Raw genomic sequence first — 23252 nt, 5'->3', positions numbered from 1 at the left:
CAAGCTCAAATTCAAGAAATGAGGGAACTATTTTCTTATAGCGTCCACGGCAGTCTTAGTTAGTGTTGATGGCCAACCTCCTCCAGAGCAAAACAATCGAAAAACTCCTTCATAGATTATATCAGCCAATGGATGATTAATAGGGGAGACCGGGGAGGTTTGGGACAGGGGTAGTGTGGGACAAGGCGATTTTTTCATTAATTTTTGAAATAAATGGGATTTAACCATTACTGTATCGTAAGCAATATTAAGATGTATCTTGACCAAAAAAAATGGATATCCTCAGTGTTATTGTTTTAAAACTATGAACACCTTTTTAAAAATTGATAAAAATAAAGTAGATTTTTGATTTCTCAGTTTTGCTCTTAATATTTTATATCAGCGATATACAATCAAAACTTTTTTATCTCATTGGTTAGTAGTGTAACCTGGAAACATATTTTTATAAAAGTTTTAGAGATTATACGCTCTTGTTTTTTACTTAAAGGTTTTAAATACCAAAACTACACGCGGGGATGTTTGGGACACCTGAAAGGGCATCAATGGGACGTTAATTTTCGACAAGATTGTAAGTGGCGTGCAATTTTTCATTGACAAAATGGAGAGTAATGCTCAGTTTTTACTGGAAATCTCTCTCTCTCTTGTGCAAGCTTTACCAGTGCCATTGGATGTCTCTAACTACAGAGACAATTAAACCATCAATGTCTTGGGAATCAATAATTTCTTCTCTAGAGGATATTCGACCTTTGCCCAATCTCGTTAAAAACTATTTCTTGAAAATTTCTCGAAATATATCCTCTATAATTCACACGAGTTCTCCAGAAAAGGCAAGGCGAGGGCTTATTCAGAGAAATAAGGAAAAAACAGGTACCGCGCAGTTGTCGTAAAATCAAACAGGAATCCGTCAATGAGTTGAAAACTAAGAGTTGCAAGAAAATCTACTCGCCTGAGGAATTTGATGATCATGATTGCAATATTTAGAATAAAAATTTAAAGGGAGAAGATAAGATGAAAGATAAGAAGAAAATACTTTAAATAATTGATTGAGAATAAATGACTCTACTATACAAATAAAATTGATATTAATTTCTAAGTATGAAATAAAAGATCAAACATTTTTATTTCTATTAGAAATATTTTTAATCTAGTATTTAAAATTGATTTACGTGCTCCAATAATGCAAATTATGCGAGAAAAAATACGTCCCAAACATCCCCTTTTGCGTCCCATACTGCCCCATATTGGGGAGGTTTGGGACAAAGCGTCAAGTTAAATGTTTGTCTTCTCCAAGAAAACTGAGTTGTTTTTCAAGTGCTATCGAGTACTTTTTATAAAGTCAATACCCATAAGTATCTTATAGACCGCATAAAATTGTAATACACTGTCGTGATTTTTTGGAATACTGTCTCAAAGTTAAAACATGAAAAAGTGTCCCAAACCTCCCCAGTATCCCCTATGTTTATTTCATGTGTCTATAATTATTTTTTGTGTAAAGCCTAAGTCAATATCTTTGACCGTTTTCTCTTCAAAAACTGTTTTATGACAGAAGTTATTTTAAACATCCACTGGTAAAAATGAAATCGGGAATCCTATGAAAGTGTCTCTGTGTTGGCATTTAGGGAAAACTGGCGGATTAGTAAACATGGGGTAATTGTAAACAATGCGATATTTTCAGTGATATATTAGATTTCAGAGGACGATATCTATACGAATTTGTAGATAGTTTACGGATTTTTGTATCGAGAATAAATAGTCAACATAAGGCCAAGTCGTGAAGACATAAAAATCAGTGTTTACAACTACCCCGTATTTACTATGTACTACCCCGGTATTCCCTACTTAAATCCGGAATAAACGGGTCCCGGTCAAAATCCCGAAATCCAAAATTCTGAAAGCCAAAATCCCGAACGCCAAAATTCCGAAAGCCAAAATCTCGAATTCTTAAGTGTCATAGCTACTCCCAGGATTGCACCTGCCCTTGCTCGAGACAAAAGGAAATTTTCGGTGTTTTGGGAAATTATTCTAGACATTATCTTCCACACAATTTCATCCTTTTCAGAATTTTGATTCGGGATTTTGGTTTTCGGTTGGCTGCATCCGGAGCAAATAAGTAAAAAGAAATATGATATGAATAACAAGTTTACGATAAAACATAACCTATCATGATTAATATGCATACAAAATTTTAAGAGCTACAAGGAAACCTTTCAATGGATCACATATGATCGATTTTTCGGAAAAAGATGAATTTGATTATTTTATTTTTACTAGTGTCGCTTTTAAATCATAAATATCGATCCGAACCGACATCGGGTATCGGTCAAAATCTTGAACGCCAAAATCCTAAAAAGTCAAAAATTGGAAATCCAAATATACCGAAAGCTAAAAACCCGAAAACCAAAAATTCGTAACGTCAAAATATTGAACAGATAAAATCCCGAAAAGTAAAAAATACTAATAACCAAAAATATCACTTGTAAAAATAAAACGATCAAATTGATCCAAATTTGATCCTTTTGCAAAGGATGGATCAAATTTCAAACTCTGAATGCACATTTAGCATAATAGAACATGTTAATTTGATCCATCCTTTGCAAAGGGACCAAATTTGGTCCAATTTGATCCTGTTATTTTTACCAGTGCAGTGACCGAAAGCCAAAATCCTGGGATTCAAAATCTCGAAATCCAAAATTCTGAAAAGCTAAAATTCCGAAATCCAAAATCCTGAAAGCCGAAATTCCGAAAAGCCAAGATTCTGAAAGCTAAAATCCGGGATTTTGGCTTTTCAGAGTTTCGGTTTTCAGGATATCGACCTATTCGGGATTTTGGTTTTTCAGGGTTTGGCCGTTAGAGATTTTGGTCAGCACCGAATAGAAAATCATCGCAGACCACAAAAGCTGCGATTGAAAAAAAAACCTACAGATAAAAGGTCGAGCGTATTGTGAGACAAAAGTAAAAGGAGAAAATGCACGGTAGAATGGACAAATCATTCAGCGGGAAAATCTCACTAATGGTTCACCACCTACGCCCACATTTTGACGTCATGACGATCATCAAGAGAGATTATATTCTCGAAAAGACTGAACTTTCTTCACTCTCGGGTGTTTTCTTGGCGCGTTTTGTCTCCTTGGAATAAAAGTGAGACAGCATTTCATAGAGTTCATCGGTGATCTTTTTTTTGCTTCCCCCTCTTATACAGAACGATGCCACTTAATTAAAACTATTACCTCGTTTAACACTGCATGGTAATTATTTTTGAAAATACAGAGATAATTTTTCCCAAAAATAGAAAATTGTCTCATGGTAAATATATAAAATGAGACTTTACAAACTAAAAATACCTCAACGTAAGTCATATAGTGATGTATATTTAAACACAAAATAGATTTAATACAGCTTTCAATTTTCTAACTAAATTTTCCCCGCGCTCAATCGCAATCGTTGATGATCATGAGGGAAATGGCGCGAAAACCACACAATCGACCAAATCCGATGCAAATTACAGAGAGCAGAACCAAAAAAACCGATCTTAATGATTTTGTGGTGTAATATTGTATACAAAATCTCTGCCAAAAATTGCACATTAAATTAGAAACGTACATTTTAACAATAGCAAAATGACTATAGAGATCACAGAAGCGACAAGATCACATGAGAAAATGATCCACAACCCAAAACAAAAAAGTTATATCCCTTTAATCACCTGTTTTTCAGTTCACAATAAAATGACGACAAAAAAATCACCTTTTATGTTCTATTAACCCCAAAAAATATTTATAAATCTAAATAACCTCGACTCAATTTTAAAATCATCTCTCTCTTTCTCTATACGTCCGAAAGCAGTTTCTTTCTCGTAAAAATTTAAACTACTCTCTGGTATAAATAGGTATTTTCAAAATGTACAATTTCACCATAACACAACTCTCCCCACAATTATGATTTAGGATGATCATTTAGTCCAAACATTTCCCCACAATTTTATTAACATGCAACCCAGACGTACGGAAAATGGGATTCAGGAAACTGTCTCTCAATGTATTTTATTGCATACGATCAATCACATCCGTACCAAAAACAGAATCTTTTATATTTTATCTTCTCTTGCAAGTTGCATCTGCCAAATTTTGCCAAAAGTACAATGAAAAAAAAAAACTCTTTTTCGCACGCTGCCATAGAGACAACTCCAATAAATTAGAGTTAATTGAGGTGTGACATTTAAAACAAATCTTCTCTTTATCTTTTACTCTTTTGCAAAATGCACACATTCTGTACTTTCTATGAATGTCACAAGATGCAAGATCATCTGGCCAGGAAAAATAGAGAAGATCTTGCAATCTTCTTCACGATCATGATCACACCTCAACGGACAGCAGAGACTTCCCTGCCAGAAACAGTTTCTAAAGTTCGGAGGAAAGCTTCACGACGTGGCTTGATCATTGGGCTTTTTGAATTTATCTATTTTTTTTTGCAGAAAAGGATAGTACAATATAAAACTGCCTTTTCTAAATTCACTAAAAACTAAGGAAGGGTAGAGCAATTTCGCGCAGCATAAAGGACTTTGTAAAACAATAAATTCTTTATTCTACAAAGAAAATTTAACAACTTTTATAATTTTCTCATTGATAAAAGCCTAGAGTTCGATAGCGATTATAAATTTAGATTTTATTAAATTTGAAAAATATAGGACACATTCAAGGGGAAAATCAAGAACAGTTATCGAAGACACACACCATTTACCGGCACAAGAAACAGACATCAGTAAACTTTACAACGAAAACTAGTGAGTAATGTTGCAAATTTTCTTATTGAAAAAGTAACTTAAGACCAGTCACGTTTATTCAGATAGTTTTTAATAAGGTTTAAATAAGTCAAAACACATTCCAGTGCGATAGTTAAAAAGGTAAGCAAAGACACACTCCTGTTAATGGCAAAATAAATATGTTATAATTTCTAGTTTATGAAAAAAACTAATGTTTTTTTTCTATCTCTGCCATTTCCCTTTTTCTTTTAATAAAATAGTTATGGAAAAAGTAAGATGTATGATACGCATCTCAACTGTATGGCACTAGTACAGAGAGTTCCGCTTTCAAAGAATTTCTCTGGATCAGAAAAAAGCCCGTGAATTCTGTCCAGTGACACAGAAAAATTGCATACCCATAGGAGAGGTCTTTGAACTAAGTTACGGAAACGCCGCGATGTCTGTAAAATATTTTCGGCGCCAATTTTTCAGCCTATTTTCAATGTCAACGGTTCATAATAGCTCCGTCACACCATTCAGGTCAGGAAAATTTCATAAAGTCAAAATTCATTTCCCTTTCTTTTCTCTAACGTTTTGTATATGAGGCGCTTAGAGCAAAAAACCTAAGTCGTATGCATTTCCCTATTAAAATAGCGTTTTTTTGCTCTGAGTGAGCTCCTCATATTTCTGTACTACTTTTTCGTACTCTTCTTCTCCTTTTGGACTTCATACCAATTTACATTTAGTTCAGTCCAATTATGATAACAAAAGAGTGAGACAGACTTATGTATAGCTTTTGAGAAAGAAAGGGACGTGAATTTTGACTTCATGAAATATGACCGGAGCCATAAGAAATGTAATTAAAATTTACCGCGTTAAAAATATTTTCATGCATTTAGGGGCATTTCAATTTTTTTTATAAATAAGCTCCCAATAGTAGGCAATTCATAACAATTTCTTTCAATCCGTTTTCACTTAAGCCGAAACTCCCTGTACTTGTGTACACCATTTTCAATTTAGTGAAATTTTACGTCTTACTCTTTCAAATTCATTAGTTCATTAATCAGGAAACTAATGTACAAACATAGAAAATTACGTTCCAAATGTTTTGTTAAGTAAACCAGTATGCTTTCTCTATCCTCTACACGAGGGCAGAACTAGCGCTGACAAAACCTGGAGAGGTTTTTAATTTAAAAAAGTCTTAAACATTTTCCGGCATTCAATACAGCATTGTTACTGTGCGAAATCCACAGAGAAATCGTAATCCATTGATTTTTTTTCACTCCCTAAGCCGTAAGTCTAGAAGCCGAACTGGCAAACGTTAATATGCCCCTCATTCCCCCCATCCTCCCACTACTCTTCCTTACCAAAACCTTGTTTTTGGGATTGCTCGAAAATGCGTTGCATGAGGACATTCTGTCTATATACGAAAATACCTTTGAATAATTCCTAATAACGGTTTTTCAAAGTCAAAGGTTAAAAAGGCTCTACAGAGCGTATTTCTCAACCGAATGGTATCATGTTTGGGCTGGTTGGAAAGGCCTTGGAATTCCTGACAAGTCTCAACCAATTCCAATAGATTATGAACTGGTAAGATTTTTTTTAATCAGAATGTTCAGAAATCAATTGTTTTACTCGTAAACTATTTCAGGTGATCTTCTGAGTTATTTATGAATCGGTTCAAATTAATTCAATTTGGCATTAAAATTTTATCAGGAACTTTTCACGCTTTTTTTAAAATTCTTATTGCTTTAAACTCAAACTGATGATAATAAGAAGTAAATATGATCACAAAGGATTAATATCATTCTTTCGTTTTTACTGTTCGAACTTAAGGAGAGAGCGGTATATACATAATAATCAGGTTTTAGCCGAGATTACAATCTCAGCTTTTGTTGTCCTAGATGAAATCCGACCCCACCTCGTTAAATCGGACTCAAATTTTGGATTTAAACGTTTTGATACTCATAGATCACGAATATCATATTCGCCAAAAACCGATTTTTGTGGACGTCCCGTCCTATTCATTCCGCAGTACAAACGCTTCTGTAGGGAGAACGAAGAGAGATATCGAAAAACGGTTTTCGGTAATTTCGCCATTTTGAAGCACCTTTGAAATTTTGTTTTCTAAATAACTCAGCCTCTATGGCATCGATCTATCTCAAAATATAGTATGTTATAGCTAGTCGTAACAGCTTTCGATTTAAATAAAAAAGTTGGGTATCCGTTCACCCTGACCGGAGTTATAATCGTTATAATTGGTCAAAAATATTATTTTAATAGATCATAATCTCTGGTTCTAATTGTCAGAATTTGAAAATCTTTGATAATTTGGAAAAACACTTGTTAAATGCTATAACTCTTCTGACACCCCAATTTTATCCTATTTAATCGAAGGACCGATAATTCGAAAAATCGATTTCGAATATTTCAAAAAACTGAACAATGCTTTTTCTTAAAATTTTAGTATGTTATAGCTGAGGTCGAGACCTTCTCAACGGACCTTCTCCCTCGAAATGTCTTGATCGGGACGTATTTTCAGAGTTTATGGAGCGATTTCTCATAATCCCGTATATTTCATAATAATTGTCCATAACGATTTAATTCATTTCCGCATGTTGTATACTTAGTTCGGGTAAATATTTCGTCCCTAGACACCTTTGACCGAAAAAATTCTCCATTTTTAATTTTTGCAGGTCATAGTGTTAATCAGTCTAGAGTGCTCAATTTTCAACGGAATTGTTAAAATTTATATTTTTTGGAAAGGTCTTGAAATTTCTAACCTGGCTGCGTTTTAATTGGTAAAGTAAGCCGGTATGCACCAAAAAGCCATAAAAGTATGCAGAATGATAATTCACAGGGAGCTCTTTTTCGTAAGTTCGAGCATTCCGTTTTAAAACGTTTTATCCGTGTTTAAAATTTGTGTTTGTAATAGTTTAAAGAAGAATAAAGTTTTTCCTAATGGCTACGGCCAAGGCGGAGCATTCTCATACATTTTCCGTACAGAAATATGGTATATTTTTTCTTAAGTGATTTTTTAGTATTAGTATTAAACCAAATGCAATCATTTTAAAACCTTTACCAAATGAAAGAATATCTAATGTTACGTTATTGGCTCAAAATTTATAATGATTGCACGAGGATAACAGTTCCTAAAACCTATATGAAAAATGATATATGAATGATGTTCAAGATGATGAACCTATATGAATGATGTTCAAGAGAGGAAGAAGAGTTCGAGAGAATGAGATAGACATATGCAAAACATGTGAGAAAGAAAGGGATCTGAATTTCGACTTAATGAAATTTTCCTGATCTAAAAGGCGTGCCGGAGCCATAAAGTTAATAACTTAAAATGAGGACTCCTAATTTCTATTTCATTGAAAAATCATTTTGGAAGAAAATCATTCATGTTGCCACGTTCTTCTTTTATGAAATGGTTTAATTTTACAAAACTCATTCAAAGAAAATATTCAATTTAAACCGAGGATCATTTTGTTTCAACAAAATTGGTATTTTGTATCCGTTTTTATGCTTTTTTTGTCAGATATTAAACAATCTTTACAAGAAGTTTTATTATTCACAACCAATAACATATTTGTAATATTCGCAAATTATTCTTAATATTCACTAAAAGGTCACAATATTCGCAACATTTACAAAATATTCTCAGTATTCGCAAAATATTCTTAAATTATTCACATATTCACAAAATATTCTCAGTATTCGCAAATTATTTGAAATATTCACAAAATATTCTTAGTATTCGCAAAATATTCCAAATATCCGAAAAATATTCCTAATATTCGGAAAATGTGTATTTTCTTTAGCCAAAAACTCTCTCAAATAATCACATGAACTATAAATTTGTCTTGAAGATAATTATGCTGCCTTGCATAAACATACACAAATCCTTTTTTTTTCTCTTTGATAAATCTGTAAACACGAATAGATTGCTATCGAAATTTCACGCCCAAAAATAAAATGTTCAAACATTGACGTAGGGCCTTTTGGCACGCGAACCACGCAAAAATAAACAGATGATTCGGATGAAAATTACTCCATCATTTTGCTTGAGAAATTTCTACCATACACAATTTTCCACACATTTTCCTCATTCCACTTCCCACTCTTTTGTCTCTTCTCTCTTCAGCGAAACATTCCACATTTTGAATGTGATGCTTCTATTGTGAGGGGGAGGTTTTTGGTTTAATTTTAAACACATATTATTACTCACCTCTTTGTCATCGCCATCAACTGGTGATTCTTGGCGTTCTGGATCAATTTCCTGACAGATGAAAAAAAAGAGGAAATTGCCAATTTAACTTTTTTTTTAGGAAAATATTTGACATAATCTTACATCCATATCAACGTGAACGACTCCAGTGGATCGCCTTTTGGGACGTCTTCGTCGCTGAATAACTGCTTGAGTTGCTTGAACACTTCGACTATCATTTTCTTTATCATTTTCTATGCACAAAAGAAAATGCAAATGAGAAAAGGTCATGTGGCTAAAATTGCAATTGGCTCTCTTTCTCACCTTTGTCATCACTATTTTTGAATCGTCTCAGCGACTCCGCATCATTGGTCACCACGGCGGTTCCCTTCGACGGTGACCGATCATTTTGCTGGGCCTCGAGGGCGGCAGCTGAACTGGGCAACAGGGGCACGGACACGGGACGCGGATTGAGGGTGACAGTGGTGGTTGTTGTGGCCGTTGAACCACTTATAATGCTATTTGGTCGTCGTTGGACGCTCAAACTGGGCGCCACTGTGGCAGTAGGACTGCTGCCCGTTGTGGCCACTGTCGCATCCGAACCACTCGTCACTTCCTCCAATTTAAACTGGAGCATTTAAAAGGATATTCAATTAAAAACTTTCCCAAATACGGCTGCAAACAATGTGACAGTCAAATATTTTGGGGAATTGTCCAAGTTATTAAAATTAAAAAAAAACTCCCTGGAAAACCATTTGGAAAGGCAAGACTAAAATAATAATCGAAAATTCAATTTTGTAATATAGTCAAGTGTGCTAATCCGGGCGCTTCGCTATCTGGATCGTTTATGACTAATCCACTTAAAATAATATTTTTATTTTTATTTCCGTAATATAGTAACTACAGTAACATAATATAACTATTCAAGTTTGAGAAAAACAAAAATAATATTTTTATCCATTAAATAAGTGAGTGTAATCGACTCATTTCAATCTCGTACCACCCGAGTTCTTCACTAAAAATTTTCTAGTCAGTGATATTTTCGCTAATGACAGCTGGTTGATTGAAAAAAATTATTGTTTTTTCCTTGTGAAGAAAGTATTTTAAATCCAAAGGTTTAATTAAAAATGAATTAGCGAAAAGGCGACCCAGTTAGAGCACGCTGACTTATTTCAGTATTATCATTGTTTTATAAATTTTGTTTAATATTTTTGAGAATCTTTTTACACTGAATGAAACAGTGAATAATCCTATGGATTTAGAAGAAGTTAAAAGAATTTCATCAGCCCAAAAACAAGCGTTAAATAGCACTCTTCGGAAAACGATCCAGTTACTCCACCTTACTATAACTCCATTGAAACTGAAGATTTTTTTAAATCGAATCAATTCAAGAAAAAAATCGAAAGGATTGTGAATTTCAACTAAATCTGATCGATTTGACTGACGTTTTCGTCTGAAGAAATATGAATTAAAAATTGAGAACAGTTACCAGCGCCACTAGCGGAAGAACACAGCGCCCTCATGCGGAGAAAAAGATTGCCAATGCAGGTGAGTTTTCCGCAATGACCTTATATATTTCGTACAATTTCAAATATCGTCCACTTTTAATAAAACATCGGACACTGCAACGAATTGCTCTAAATTGTGGAATTGTGGAATTATGAGTACCCTTTGTAATTAATTTTTTTTAGGAGTCCCGCCAATATCCCGAAGAGCCAAAATCCTGAATGAATCAAAATTCAGAAAAGCTAAAATCCCGAATGGATCAAAATTTAGAAATCCCAAAATCACGAAAGGGCCAAAATCCTGAATAAATCAAAATTTTGAAAAGCTAAAATCCCGAATGGATCAAAATTTCGAAAGGTCAAAATCCCGAATGGATCAAAATTTAGAAATCCCAAAATCACGAAAGGGCCAAAATCCTGAATAAATCATAATTCTGAAAACCTAAAATCCCGAATAGATCAAAATTTTGAAAGATCAAAATCCCGAATGGATCAAAATTTAAAAATGCTAAAATCCCGAAAGGGCCAAAATCCTGAATAAATCAAAATTCTGAAAAGCTAAAATCCCGAATGGATCAAAATTTCGAAAGGTCAAAATCCCGAATGGATCAAAATTTAGAAATCCCAAAATCACGAAAGGGCCAAAATCCTGAATAAATCATAATTCTGAAAACCTAAAATCCCGAATAGATCAAAATTTTGAAAGATCAAAATCCCGAATGGATCAAAATTTAAAAATGCTAAAATCCCGAAAGGGCCAAAATCCCGAATAAATCAAAATTCTGAAATGCTAAAATCCGAAATGGATCAAAATTTCGAAAGGTCTAAATCCTGAATGGATCAAAATTTTGAAATGCCAAAATCCTGAAAGGGCCAAAATCCTGAATAAATCAAAATTCTGAAAAGCTAAAATCCCGAATGGATCATAATTTTGAAAGGTCAAAATCCCGAATAGATCGAAATCCATCATAAGCCAAAATCCCGAAAAGTCAAAACCCGTATGGGTCAAAATCCTAAATGTATCAGAATTTCGAAAAGGCAAAATCTCGAATGGGCCAAAATTCTGTGCGGATCAAAATTCCGAAAAGCCAAAATTCCGAATGGATCAAAATTCCAAATAAGGGAAAATCCTGAGTAGGTCAAAACACTGAATGGATGAAAGTCCGAAAAACCAAAATCCCGAATGGTTTAAAATCCTGAATAGCTCAAAATTACGAAAAACCAAAATCCTTTAAAAGTGTCATTTTATTCCCACGATTGCACCCAAGTTTTTTGTCCCACTTTATCCTCCGTGTAATTTCGTCCCTTTCAGGATTTTCACCATTCGGAATTTTGGCTTTTTAAAATTTTGACTTTCCGGGATTTAGGCTATTCGAGATCTTGATTCATTCAAGATTTCAACCCATTCGGGATTGTGTCTTTTCCGGATTTTATCTGTTCAGGATTTTAGCTTTCTAAATATTGACCGGTACCGGTTTTTGTAACATATTAATACGAAATTCGTTTAATATAGAATTTGGATGTAATTTGAACCAAAATTGTATTATTAAAAGTTCAGTGTAAAATAAATTCTGCGAAAAATATGAAAGAACTTTCAATGTTATTTGGCTGTGGAAAAGCACTTTCATAATTTTACTTCAATATTAAAAAAAAAAGCCAGTGATAAGCCTAGATCAGCTTATAGAGGTGCGATTCCTTCATTGCAAATTTGGACTTTGGCAAACTCGAACGATATTTATACATAAATAATGCAAATTTCGTTTAATAATTCTTAAACTATATGAAACATATTATCGGTATTAATGAGGAAAATTGGATGAGAAATGCATAAAAGTATCTGAAAATCTTTAAAGTAGACTATCTCGGAAACTTGTGAAATTTTGCACAACTTAAGCCTCGAAACGGCTCTAAATGAATGTAAAGTTTGAGGCCTCTATTCCTCATAGTTTCCGAGAAAATCAACTTTAAAGTTTTTAAGATACTTTTATGCATTTTTCATTCAATTTTCCTTGTTAATAACGATAAATATGTTACATACAGTTTAAGAATTATTAAAAGAAATTTGCATTATTTATGTATAAATCCGACGAGAGAAAATCCGAAGATTACAATAGGTGTGATTAGAAGGAATCACACCTAAAAATAATAATAATAATAAATATTCATTAAGTTTATTTTGATTGATACTGGTTTTGTAGATCCAGTGTAAAATTTCTCAGATTGATTTATATTTCTCGTGTAATAAATAGACATTTTGAGAAGTAGTTCACCAATAAGGTAATGTTTGTAATATCGTCCACTTGTTTTGTTTCTCAAAAGACCCAATACTTTTATTTTACCATTGCCTAAAGCTCATAGAAATATAAAAATCATAACTGGCACGCTTTTAAAACTTTATAAAAGTTTCGGAAATCTCACTAACTGTACGATATTTCACACAAGCTGGACGATATTACATTTTCATTAAAATAATCTGTCCGAAATATTAGTTGAGATTGCTTTAAGCAATATCTATATTTTCATTCATTTTTAAACACTATGAAAAAATTTTTAGAGACAACAAATTACTTTTATTTCATAAGTCCCCAATTGGAAGTTACAAACATTTACGAACAATGTTACGAAATGTTTTTTTTTTCTCTCTAATGTTTCTGCACTTAGAAAAATATCTCCAGAAATGCAAAGTTTGATTTTTTTTTCTTACAAAGAAATATCCCTTCTGTGTTGAAAAACAATTTGACCATCAATATGTTTGCACCTGTATACGATGTGGCTAATTTTCTGACAACTTGAGCACATCTTCGATGGACTTGTGCATCCTCTTCAATTCTTTTTTTTTTTAAACAACACAAACAAAAAGAAAGAAAGATTGCAAAGCACATGCAAGAGAGAGATGCGTGAGGAAGAATCTCTTAAATGGAACTTACCTTGCTCCCAGTGTCAACCTTTAGTCGCCACGAGGGACGTCTGTCGGGAGTTGCCTGATGCAGTGGCGAAGACTGTGGTGTCTCAGCCTTGCTGCCCATCTCCTCGCTGGTCGTCTTTTCGGGCGCCGCCGTGGAAATGACAGTGGCACGACTAGCCTCTGAGTATTTATTGGCTTCATTGCGGAGTTTCTCCGCCAGTGACAGCGAACTGGCATTGTCCATGTCAAAGAGGGATCTCTTGTAGCGCGAAACACGCTCTGGCGGTTCCGGTGCCTCCTGCTTACCACTCTCCTCATTTGCCTTTCGCTCACTCGCCAATTTGTCAAATCTAAAACTACTACTCTTAACAGTCGGTGATGCTGTTCTCGTTAATTCTTCCAAATCAGTCTTTTTGTTGCTACTAGGCACATTGATGGTCGCTGATATTGTTGTGCCCACTTTGCCACCACCATCTCCCCCACTGCCTCTTCCACCCTCATCCTCACGCGCCGGAATTGACGCTCTGAATGTCACATCATTTGCAACTGAAGCTGGCGGAGGGGAAATGGTGTACGAGGCAACAACTTTATCATCATTATCACGTTTTCCAGCCGATGCCAATGGGGCTGTCAGTGTATAAGATGCCGTGACAGTCTCCTCAGGCTCTTTTACTGTCGACTTGGCCGGCACTTCGGCAGCCACCTGACCACCGGACTTCTGTTCAACAGATCCAGGAACTCTGTCATTTGTGGCAACTGTTGCTGGATTCTCATTCTGCTGTGACATTGGGTTAAGAATAACAGAACAGTGGTTCAGGGATTTTTAAACAACATTACACTGAGAAATGATTTGTGTATATGGATTTTCTGTACAGGAATTTGAGTTTTGATTAAAAAATAAAAGAAGTTTTCAGATAAAAATGTAAGTTGTCTTTTGTTAATCTCTTTTGTTAGATGATATTCTTTACAAAAAAAATAATATAAAGATTCTTAGGATCATAACTTCTTTGATTCGACCTAAAACCCTACCTCTTTTTATGTTTCTGGTATAATTTCCTAAATACGTTAATAAAAGTGAAGAAAATTAAAAAATAGATTTTCGAAAATTCGATGTAAAATATTTCGAAAACTAGATTATAATTTTTGATTAAATTTTAGTATGTTACAGCTGTGGTCAAGACTTTTCCAACGACGGGTTCCATTAGCCCCTAATTCTAGTTCGATCCGAGATATGGAATATCAAAAATAAAAATTCGAAAAATCACAAGTCATCTTCGAATTGAAAACTTGAAACAATTCTAGGGGGAATTGGGGCACCTTTGAATTGGAGAATCTTTAAAACTGGGCATTTTTATCGTCTTTTTAAATGGAATTGGAACTTTTAGTTATACAATTTAGTCCTATAAATCAATTGTGAAGGTAAATTACATTAAAACGAGCCACAATTTGTTTTAAAAATAGGTGAAAGAAGGCCAATTTCAAAAATACCCTAATTCAAAGGTGCCTTACTTCCACCTATCAACGAGTTTAATTAACTATCGACAATGGATATCGATGTGTTTATCATTCTTTTTTTATGTAAAAATTCATCTCGACTGAAGTATATCGCTCCTTGGAAATTACAAGGGGCCAACTCACTTTTTGGCGATTTTGAGGTTTTGATGCACTCAGACAGAGAATTTAATAAAATTTCAGATGATATGAGTCAATAAATTTCGTTATTAGAAAAGTTTTTCAAAATTTTACTCTTTATGATTGCTTGCGCGGTTTTCTTTGAACTCAAGGGGCACAAAATAGATTTATCGTTCAAATTTTTGTGAAACAAGGGACTAACTCAAGCAAGTTGATCCCGTGTCATTCTAATTTCATGAAAATTTGCGCATCATTTAGAATGACAAAGAGCTAACTCATAAAAAAACATATTTTGAAAGGTAAAAATATGTATGTTTCGATGTTTATAGTAATGCTCATACAAATAGAAAAAAATTAAATTGTTTTTATTAACATACTTAATTGAGATAATTATTTATACAAAGTTCAATCTTTCATGCTGTCTCCTGAAAAATGGCTCAGATTGAGTTGGCCCCTTGTAATTTCCAAGGAGCGATATGCTTAAGTGTATTTAATTGCAAAATCATTAGAATAAAAATCATTTTCGTTTCGCACAGTTGGTATGAAGCATCAAATAGAAAAAAACCTAACGGTGTCCCATGATGACATAAGTAGTGCATCATACACGAGTATATCGCAAAATGAGGATCTCGAGCAAAAATAGCAAAAACTATCCATTTTGCGAATTGAAGTTGTTTTAACTATTAAAGAGAATTATTTTAAGTATTACAACGAGTTAATTTAACCCGAAAAACGTGTTATTACAATTCTTTCGCGTAAATTTTAGGAACAAGAGTAAGTTACTCTGAAAAAAGTTGGAACAATTTTTCTAAATAGAAAAAAAAAATAATTCTAGAATATAGTTAATCGAAAATCACAACGAAAAAGATTTAATTTACCATCGTTTAGAGTAAATTCTACTCGTTTTTCTTTTTGCGTGTCAGAATTTGATTGTAGATACCGAAAACGAAAGGTCAAAACAGCAAAACATCATACAAATCACGAAAGCTTTCGAAAATCGTAAAGTCAATTTTCGAAAATTCGATGTCGAATATCTCGAAATCCCCTCCCCATTCTTCTCGATCAGTAATAACCTTCCCGATATGAGATCTCTCTCCGGTTGAGGTTTTTTTCCTTTACCGATTCGAAGGTATTTTAGAGAGAATTTACCTAAAAACCCGTTGGATTGGAAGTTCGAACGTTTAAACTGACGAGTTACACAAAAGTGAGCAAGTTCATGAAAAGAACATTTATTTTTCTAAATCTGAAAATGTCAAAAGAACTTTTTTTTTCATATCTCATTAGTTCGAAAATGCAATTTATTGATTTTTTAATGAAATTACTTCACTTTGTGATATTTTGCAAATTCAGTCCGTCTTCAGTGATTTGTTTTATAAAATCCATTATCATTTGAATTGTCAGAAATCTTAAATATCTGACTACACTGAGAGAAATCCGAAAAAGTCAAAATAACATTCCAGAAATGTTAATTTTACCCTGCAGTATTGATCCGAAAACGGTGTAAATATTACCCTTTTTAGGTGTATTATGGGTTAAAGTTACCCTTATTTCCAATAAATCATAAAAATTATAAAGCAAAAGAGATTAGTTTTGAAAGTTTCGCAGCGGGAGAAACTGGGGGGCCATGAAAGAGCGAAAGTTGATATCTCTTACAGTATGACTTATGACCCAATGATGGGCCTTCTGATAAAAAAAATAAATAAATTGACTTTGATTAGTGCGAATCAGAAGTAACAGGAAGTATCAGAGGTAGCGAAACATGACGTGGCATTGTCAGTACAGTGAGGAAAAAAAGAAGCTGTGATTAACTTTTTTTCCTCGGAAATTTAACACTTTAGGTGCAAAAAATATATCAACATTTTTTAATGTTAATTTTACTGCCTTTTTAAGGGTAAAATTAACATGAAAAAGGGTACCTTTAACCCTTAATACACCTAAAAAGCATAATATTTACACCGATTTTGGATCAATAATGCAAGGTAGAATTAACATTTCCGGAAAGTTATTTTAACTTTCTCGGATTTCAGAATTAACTTTTTCGGAAATTTTAGTTTTACCCTGCAGTATTGATTCGAAATCGGTGTAAATTTTATGCTTTTTAGGTGTATTAGGGGTTAAAGTTACCTTTTTTCATGTTGATTTTACCTTCAAAAAGGTGTAAAATTAACATTAAAAAATGTTGATATATTTTTACACCTAGAAAGTGTCAAAGTTATGAGGAAAAAAAGTTAATCGCACCCCCTTTTTTTTTCTCAGTGTGATAGACAAAAATACAGTTAAATTATTCCTGATAACAAACTTTAAAGGCCAAAAATTAAAAAAAAAAGCGCTAAGGAGGGTATTCCTCAATCGAATGGGGTCATATTTGAGCTCTTTGGAAAGGTCTTGAAATTTTGGACAAGATTGAACCGGTTCTAATCGGTTATAAACCGGTAATGAACCGATAACTAATTTTTATCCGAAAACCAATTGCATTGTTCTGAAAGTATTTTGGGCAATCTTTTGAAAAAATAAATTGTAAGTATTTCATGCAGAAGTATTTTTAAGATATTTTTTTCGTTCTAAATCGTGAAAATTTCTATAAATTTCATTGCTCATTTTGCAATGAAGTTTTTTTCTCAAGTTTAATGTAAATTAAGAGTAATCCTATTTAACCTCAATTTAAGAAGCTTTGCAAATATGTAAAGAAATTCAAAATTTATTGTTTTTCATCAAGTATTCTCTCTTCTCTAAATCATTTTGAAATATTGTAGAGTTTCATAAATAATTTTGTTATGTATATAAACTACTTTTAAAGATACTTTACAACCTTTCATTACTCAATTTATTTATTTTTTGTCTACCAACGTAAAATCAACATCAAGTGTCATTTTAGGAACCCTCAAATTCCCATAGAACGAATTTCTGTGTATATTGTGTTTCTTTTTGTTCAAAGATGAGAGAGTAAAAAAAAAACTATGAACGACACGCAAATTATTCGCTTCGATGAAGGTCTTTTATGGAGAGGACAATTTAAACACTTTTTTTTTAATTCACAGAAAATTCCCTACTTCAGTATGACTTTTATTCAACAATATAAAAATCTTGCCATTTAAATGTTTCTTTATTATTTCTTTAGCAAAAATGTCATTCATTAAAATTGCATTAGCGCGCAAGAGGAATGACAACACAACAGAGGAGCATAAACACTTTTGATTTTTTTTTATCAGGGGTTGTTGATATGAACAATAATAGTTTATTTAATATTTTTGTGTCTTAATTACTTTTCCACCAATGAACAATGGGACATATTAGTTTCAATAAAATGTAATGTGAAGAAATCAATTTTATCCTGGAAGAATATACAAATTGAAAAAAAAATTGAATCAATTGAGAAACAAAAAAAAAAAAAACAAATTTAAGATTTTTTTTTTTTTCAAAAAAAGCTTGGGCAAAGATTATTTAATAGAATCACACCTTCGTCAAAGCGAATAAAGGCAGACAGAATTATTTACAATAAAAAAAAGGAATCCAACTCAATAATAATGGAAAGAAAATCACAAATTAGCACAAAATAATTTTAAAAGGGATATGTTCCTTTAACAAATCCAGAAAAAAGCCCTTTGCCCAAGCAAGCCCAGAGGATCAAAAATGTACTTTCACTCTCTCTCTCTCTCTTATTAGCCAATTGTACTTCTCAAAATTATTCTCTTAAAAGAAATTTTAAGAGAGATACTAATTCTTAAGAAAAAAATCAAAACCTTTGAATATTACTCACATTTGCACTCGAATTGTTATTGTTGAGGTTCTTCTTTTTCACCAACTCCTCAGCACTCTTTATCTCATCGAGAGTCACTCCTTGGGTGGATCTTCTTGTCTCCCGGACACGTTTGGCATGAGCTTTTCGCTGTGTTTCACTTTCTTCATCACGAGTTGGCGGCACAAATGACCTGGAGGGAAGTAAGATCTTTAGTGCTGTAATTGTCGAATAAATCCCGCAAACAAGAAGATACAAAAAAAAAAAAAGAAACAGAGGTAAAACCCTCAAAAAGCCACGCAACATCCAGTGAATTTGGTGAGTAGAAAGATCACACTCGAAGAGATTAATACAATTAGAGGCATTTTTTTTCATCATGGCTTTCATTCTCTCAATCGAAGAACAAAAACATAGAAGTTCCAGAGAAAGCTCTTCAATTCTGAGATAAAAACTTTAATAAGAAATTAAAAAAAAACAAATATCTTCTTTGATTCTGCGATTAATTTTGGATCCAACTATAATATTCGTAGTTCTAATTTTGGAATCGTGCCTTATAAAATCTATAAGGGTTTTATTATGTTAAAAAAATATATTGATTGAACAACAATTAATGACTTTCGCTAAATTTTAAAAAGAGCCTTTAAATTTTAAAAGTTAAACATTAAAAATAACTATTCATTGTAAGTTTTTTATTCCTTTTGTTTCGCTACAAATAAAAAGAAACTGTTCTAGAATATTTACAGTACAAATAATGTAATTTTTTTTTCATTTTTAGAAGGATAAAATGTATTTTCTTTCGAGTCAGGGATAATTAGGGTAAATGTCCTAATTCAAAACCATTTTCAGACGCTTTAACTTTGACAGAAAATTCAACACATTAAGTTCATATTTTTTTCTGAAGGGAATTCACATAAATTTGCTCCTTGACTCTTCTAGAATGTTACTGTTTAGTGCAAAATGCTTTAAATATAATTTGAAAACTTCTTAAATACAAGAAAAATACGCGAGTGTAAAATGCTTCAATTGGAAATAAATTAATCCAAATGGAGACAAGGGAAAGTTTCTAATTGGAGACAAACAGTGTAAGTGAAACCGCGACGAAAGGCACCCAAAACCTTGCTGAGTTTGCTCTTGAGTGCAGGATTTGTTCTTATTCCTGGTCTTTTATCCTTTCCCATCTAAAACAATAAGAAAATCTCTCCAAAAAATCATATTTCCGGGGTTTCCTATTGAAGCATTTGTGAAAAACCCTTTTTGTTCACGAAATAGGTAATTATTTCATTTTAAAACTTCACGTACTGTTAACAATAAAGATTAGCACGTAATTTAACTAAAATTATCCAAAAAAATGACATAAATGTTTAAACGAATAAACAACAGTCACATCGTTATGTTTTTCATTGGAAAACAAGGTCGATCGATAAAAAAATCGATAGTGAAAAGGTACACCTTTAATTTTTCTGAGAAATTAACAAATTAAAATTTGTGAATATGAATGGTTTTTCGCTTTATTTGGAGCAAAATTAACTAAATAATGAAACTGTGGTATAGAAAATATGTATAGATATAGAAATAGAAAATAGAAGCACATATTATACTGTATAAAGTATCATTAAACCGATATTTTATTGCTGGAACTCAAAGAGAGAACAGTTATATAGTCGTCTTTTTTTCAACTTGACATCGTCCTGGTGCTTAACCCTCAAACAGTATTTTTTTGATATGCGAAAAAAGTTGTAATAAAATGTTTTCTATGATAATTATGATCCAATAAAGTTGGAAAAAACATCCATTCTTCATTATCTTTTTTAGTTTAGCCCCTAGATGAGAAAATATAAAAAAAATTTGAAACTCTTTTTTCTTCTAAAATTCACATTTTTACCTTTTTCAAATTTTTTTAAATAAAATATACAAAGTAGAATAACATATCTTTCAGTAAAAAATAAATTTATTTTAGTCAGATGACTTTAAATCGGTATTTTTCTTGAAATTGGAAATGGTTTTGTTTTTGCACAAATAATTTTGTTGCTTTTTTTCTGACCTGTTACACAAAACTGAGGATAGCAACTAAGCGAAGAGTCAAAATGAGTTCAAACTTTCAAAAGATGTTAGTAAGTCTATTACCGAGGATTCTATAGCACCTTTAAATGAATAAAAACTTTTTAATCGCAGTAAATGTGATTTTTGTGAAGACCGTCTTGAGACGGTCTTTGATAGAGGGTTAAACGGTAAGAGATATAAACTTTCGGTCTTCGATGACTCCCAATAAAAAAAAAATTTCTAGACGTTTTTTATCTAGCCCAAACACCCACACTCCCTCCAACTCCTCCAAAACTATGTTTTTTTTTTAAGTTTTTCTCAAAATTGGCCCAAGCTTTTTCAATGATTTTCAGGAGGTAGTCTAGGCGAACATTTCGTCCAAACATATCTATGACCTGAAAATTCGCCATTTTAGATTATTGCAGGTCAAAGGTCAATTACTTTGGAGGGATCGTTGTTCTATCGATTTGGTTACATTTGGATTTTTTTTGGAGATGTATTGAAATTTAGAACCCGGTTGCATCGGTCTTCATCGGTAATGAGTTGGTTATAAGTACAGATTTTTGAATACTTTTTTCGGATTTTTTTCTTGACCTTAAGTTTGTTCCCGAACTAGAGGTCAAACGGTAAAAGATATCGACTACTGGTCCTCGCGGACCCCCCTCCCTATACACTGGTAAAAATAAAAGGATCAAAGTGATCCAAATTTAATTCTTTTGCAAAGGATGGATCAAATTTCAAACTTTGAATGCACATTTTATCATAATAGAACATGCTAATTTGATCTATCCTTTGCAAAAGGATCATATTTGGATCAATTTGATCCTTTTATTTTTACCAGTGTAAGTTGAAATGATCTCAAACAGTCTTTTTCCATTTTCTGTTATCCCCCGTCCATTCACTAAAAAACATGCTTTTTCGGTTTTTCTCAATATTAGCGCAAGCTCTTTCAATGATTTTTGGATATGTTTTAGAAGTAGTCCAGGCGTACATTTCATCCAAACATACCTATGACCGGAAAATTCGCCATTTTGTATTATTGGAAGTCAAAGGTCAACCACTTTGGAGCCAGATAGAGCCAGACTCTGTTGGCTTTTCGAAGGCCAGATATAAGATCTTTTACTATTTTTTTTTATTGGTTTCATTTTTATTGCTGATTTTCGGTCTACGAAAACTGTCTCGTCGTTAAAGTGTTAATTTAAAATATTTTAAAATGCAAAGCCCCAATGGAAGAGCTACATTTTTGAGCAAAGTCTTCATAGATTTTTTTTTGTATCGCAGAACTGAGGAAACTTTTTTGCAATTAATCCAAATTAAAAAGAAACAGTGTCAACATTTTTTTCATTTATCTCAGAATTGATAGCTTAACTTTGTCTTAGAAAAAAAAACTCAAATTACTTGAAGAAATTCTTGAAAATATTTCCAGGAGACAATTTATTGGAAGTTTGTTGATTTGTTTGGGCATTATTGTTAGTCTGTTCGACTCCGGATGCCCCATTTTCCTCCTCATTCCTACAGATTGTCACAATTTTGGAAAATTCATCATAAATTTCAAGAATTACTGAAAGACTGAAAAATTACCTTCTAACTGGTGCAGAACTTGTAGTTGTAGGCGTTTGACTTGTTGGACTCTGAGGTGGAGATACTGGATTTTTTCTGTGACAAATAAAAAGCAAGAAATTAGGGAAAAATCCTTTAATTAATTTTGGATTGTAATCTCTAAAAATATTTTTATAAAAATAATTTGAGGACGAAAAAATTAAATTGATGAATGATTTTTTCAGTGAGTTTTGAGCAAATTAAATTGCAAATAGTAATGCATGCAGTTACAAAATATTAAAAAAAATATATATAGGATAACGATAAGGCAAGCACATTTTGAAGATAGAAAAATCTTGGTGATTTTAACAATATTTATATCGTGTAATTGATTTTTGGTGTATTTTCCGGAGGAACAGCGATTTAAAAAAAAAACTGTCCTTTCTTGTGTTTTGTGTGAAAATTTTTCATCTGGAGATGATACCTTATTTGTCTGTAATCTTTGAGTGAAGCTGATCGTTGTACAGAGTATGTTTGTGAAGGATTTGTATTTACTACAACTGCAGTCTTTCCGCCACCATCTCCTCCTCCTCCGCCCTGTAGCCCAACAGTCTTTGGCCCGCCAACACCCGTTGTCGGCGTTGCCGGAAGGACTGGGCAGGAATTTGCCTTGATTCTTGCACGAAGTTCTCGGTATTTTTGATAAAATCTACAGTTGGAGAGATTGTCAGGACGACAGCAATAAGACAGTTAGCAAAAAGAAAAAAAAAATTGAGCCAGCAGCTGCTAAACACATAAAAACAACAATAATAAAAAAATTGCAGAAAAAAACATTCTAAACAACAAATTTCACAAGGACATTTCTGCAAGAAAAAACTTTCTCAATCTCAAGAATAAACACTGAAAGAAAAGAGAAACTGTGCCAAGAAAATTTAGAGATA

The 23252-nt window shown here is 32.9% G+C and overlaps 1 protein-coding gene across 14 annotated transcripts in view; it reads right to left on the bottom strand.

Annotated features, from left to right (window-relative positions):
• Window positions 1–23252, bottom strand: part of LOC129804805 (protein phosphatase 1 regulatory subunit 12A) — a 110311-nt gene that overhangs the window by 19905 nt on the left and 67154 nt on the right. For 7 of the 14 annotated variants that reach the window (XM_055852424.1, XM_055852425.1, XM_055852426.1 and 4 more), the window contains exons 8-14: window positions 22796–23020; window positions 22354–22428; window positions 18754–18925; window positions 13387–14139; window positions 9279–9582; window positions 9099–9208; window positions 8976–9026 (exon numbers count right to left, since the gene is read on the bottom strand). In XM_055852424.1, the coding sequence (XP_055708399.1) occupies window positions 8976–9026; window positions 9099–9208; window positions 9279–9582; window positions 13387–14139; window positions 18754–18925; window positions 22354–22428; window positions 22796–23020 (1690 nt within the window). Of the gene's footprint in view, window positions 1–8975; window positions 9027–9098; window positions 9209–9278; window positions 9583–13386; window positions 14143–18753; window positions 18926–22353; window positions 22429–22795; window positions 23021–23252 lie in introns of all 14 variants that reach the window. The other 7 variants (XM_055852423.1, XM_055852413.1, XM_055852416.1 and 4 more) reach the window with 1 other exon arrangement.

This window comes from Phlebotomus papatasi, chromosome 2 (assembly GCF_024763615.1).
Source record: "Phlebotomus papatasi isolate M1 chromosome 2, Ppap_2.1, whole genome shotgun sequence".
NCBI lineage: Eukaryota > Metazoa > Arthropoda > Insecta > Diptera > Psychodidae > Phlebotomus > Phlebotomus papatasi.
The sequence above is the reverse complement of the archived record's forward strand: the minus strand, read 5'-3'. Positions and strand labels throughout refer to the sequence as shown.